Source organism: Sardina pilchardus, chromosome 15, assembly GCF_963854185.1.
Source record: "Sardina pilchardus chromosome 15, fSarPil1.1, whole genome shotgun sequence".
NCBI lineage: Eukaryota > Metazoa > Chordata > Actinopteri > Clupeiformes > Clupeidae > Sardina > Sardina pilchardus.
The window spans coordinates 17,242,620-17,245,119 of record NC_085008.1 but is presented as its reverse complement, the minus strand read 5'-3'; the positions used below and the strand labels follow the sequence as shown (position 1 = coordinate 17,245,119).

Here is a 2,500-nt window from a genome sequence, read left to right as displayed (position 1 = left end):
TCTTATGATTATTGATTTAACGCTTGTGATGTTATTTAAAAGGAAATGTTTAATAGATGCCTGTCTGTCTATTTCTGTCTCCACAGTCTTTGCTGATAGCAATGCATATTAAGCGTGAGGGAGATCTACCAATCAGCACACACCCTTTACAGCCTACAGAAGATGTTCTTCTCTCTGACAGATATCAGGTGACTTATCAGTCAGTGCAGTGTTTACACGTTCACACTTGCAGGTTCACTTACTGTTTGCTGCAGCCTTGCATATCTCTCCATGCTCTGACTCTGTATCACTCATCACTTGATACATACAGTACTGTAGGACTAGTTTTTAGCCCTGTGGTGAACTTGGTAGTCCAGCACAAAGACTAGCCTGCCTACTCTTTGACAGCTCTTAAAATTATTTTGATTAGCATTGGAATGCCTTTGTTTTTAAAATCCTAAAAACACAATGTAAGATCTAATATTTATATAAGGTCTGTCACCAAACTTTTTTATGGGGGTGCTGTGGCGTAACTAGCGCCCATACAGTACCACATTTGGGTCCAAATGTCCACCCGGTCCAAACCGGGTCATTTTCCGATCGCGCCCCATCTCTTCTCCCACTCACTTCCTGTCAGTCTTGTTACTGTCCTGTCCTATAAAAGGCAAAAAGCCCCCCAAAAATCATAATGACAAAAATAAACTTTATCTCATCTGTCCTGGGCAGACCAGCCGTGAACAAAGCCTTTAGAGGGAGCTGTAGCACCAGAGAATTAGCCATGTTTACTGAGCATTTCTGTACGTCCAGATATTAGAGTTTGTGCCGTTTACATTATGCTCATTCAACTCAAATCACAAAAATACAGTACAGTCAACAAATACATTAAGGAAAGCATGAAAAATATGTCTAGGCATGTAAAACTATCCATGGAAATTAAACGATGCGTATGCTGTCGTTCTGTTCATTCAGACGGCACCAGTCTAAAGTCTCTCGTTCTCTGCTCCACTCAGTTAGACTTTGCAGCGAATGCTTACAGTAAGTGATTGACAGGCATGGAGGTGAATTTGAGTAAATTGCTCCTCTGATTGGCTCAGAGAGAGAGTGAGGTAGAGAGCAGACTGATCATTTCCACCATCAGCGAGGCCATAATGGCCAGAGAGAGTATTTATTTTTACTGAATATCCTCAGAATGTGAAAGAGATTAATCAGATATCACATAACTTATACGTCATATGGTGAAGGTTTTATAAAATTGCTGTAATGATGTGACATCCACTGTTAAATGGAACATTCTTAATTTTACAGACTTTTCTGCGAGTGAGGGCAAATAGGCAAACAAGACTGAATGGTACGTAATCAACACTTTGATATTTTTGTCATTACTGTTTGGTTATTACATTATTCAATGTAATATTCATGTAAGTATGTATGTATGCATGTTAGAACATCATAATTCCTGAAATAATTCCTAACCTATCCGTTTAAAAAATACTCTAACCATAACTCTAATGGTATGGCCTATATTCAAGATTCTTTGTTCTTTTGAAACATCATCTGTAAATATTCTGTTAATGATTGTTTAAATTGACAAAATGATTTTCATGCCCAATTTGCCTTTAGGTTAATTGAGAGTTATTGCAGCCACCTAATATATGCCAGTAGCCAGAAGGGTTAAAAGAGTATCTTGGACAGATATATTAGAAAGATGTCTAAGAGAGGATGGGAAATGCTGTGGCGTTTATTTATTATTTATCATTTCTTTGTATTAATAATTTATTTGTGAGTAAGGTTTAACTTGGTATCATTACAGAAAGCTGATGCGTATGCTAAAAATAGTTCAAAATCCACTAACAAAAAATCCTGTGATAGGCATATTACTGTAAAAAGGCAGAATATGGAGGTCTTAGAAAACAACAATGATAATTCACCATCAAATAAAACCAAGCATATAAAACATTTTGAGAATATCACCATAATCACTGGACCAAAACAGCCCACTGCCCCCAAAAATACGGCGTGCTGTTGTCATGGTTACAGGCCCCTGCTGCGCCCGCTTCGTCCTCTTTCTCTCTCTTTATCTCTCTCTTTATCTCTCTCTCTCTCTCTCTCTCTCTCTCTCTCTCTCTCCTGACCTAGCACCTGCACGAGCAGAGGATCTATTAACCCTTCACCTCTTGATATGTTAACAGTTGATGACCTCTGCTGGTGCAGGTGCTACGCCAAAGAGGGTGTTAAAGCGGCCTCTCGGCCTCGCGACGGAACCCCCCTCCCCCCTCGCCCCGCTCCAGCCGGTAAGGCCCGCACTCCTCCCCGTCCCCTCTCCGCCATCCGCCCATCTCCTCTCAGTCTCCCACATCCCCTCTTCCCGCTCCTGGAGTGAGGAAGGACCACACACCCAGCCATGCCGTGTGGAATCAATATAAAGTGTAATGTAATTGTGAAATATTCATCATAAAGAATTTCAAGCAGCATTTCTGTAGGAAAACGATGATAGAGTAACCTAATTGGAATACAATGAACA

At 40.4% G+C, this 2,500-nt stretch overlaps 1 protein-coding gene across 1 annotated transcript in view; it reads left to right on the top strand.

Moving 5' to 3' along the window:
- rnf220b (ring finger protein 220b) overlaps window positions 1-2,500 on the top strand; it is a 50,882-nt gene that overhangs the window by 35,537 nt on the left and 12,845 nt on the right. Inside the window, exons 5-6 of the mRNA XM_062556543.1 lie at window positions 87-188; window positions 1,285-1,327. Of these exons, the coding sequence (XP_062412527.1) occupies window positions 87-188; window positions 1,285-1,327 (145 nt within the window). The remainder of the gene's footprint in view (window positions 1-86; window positions 189-1,284; window positions 1,328-2,500) is intronic.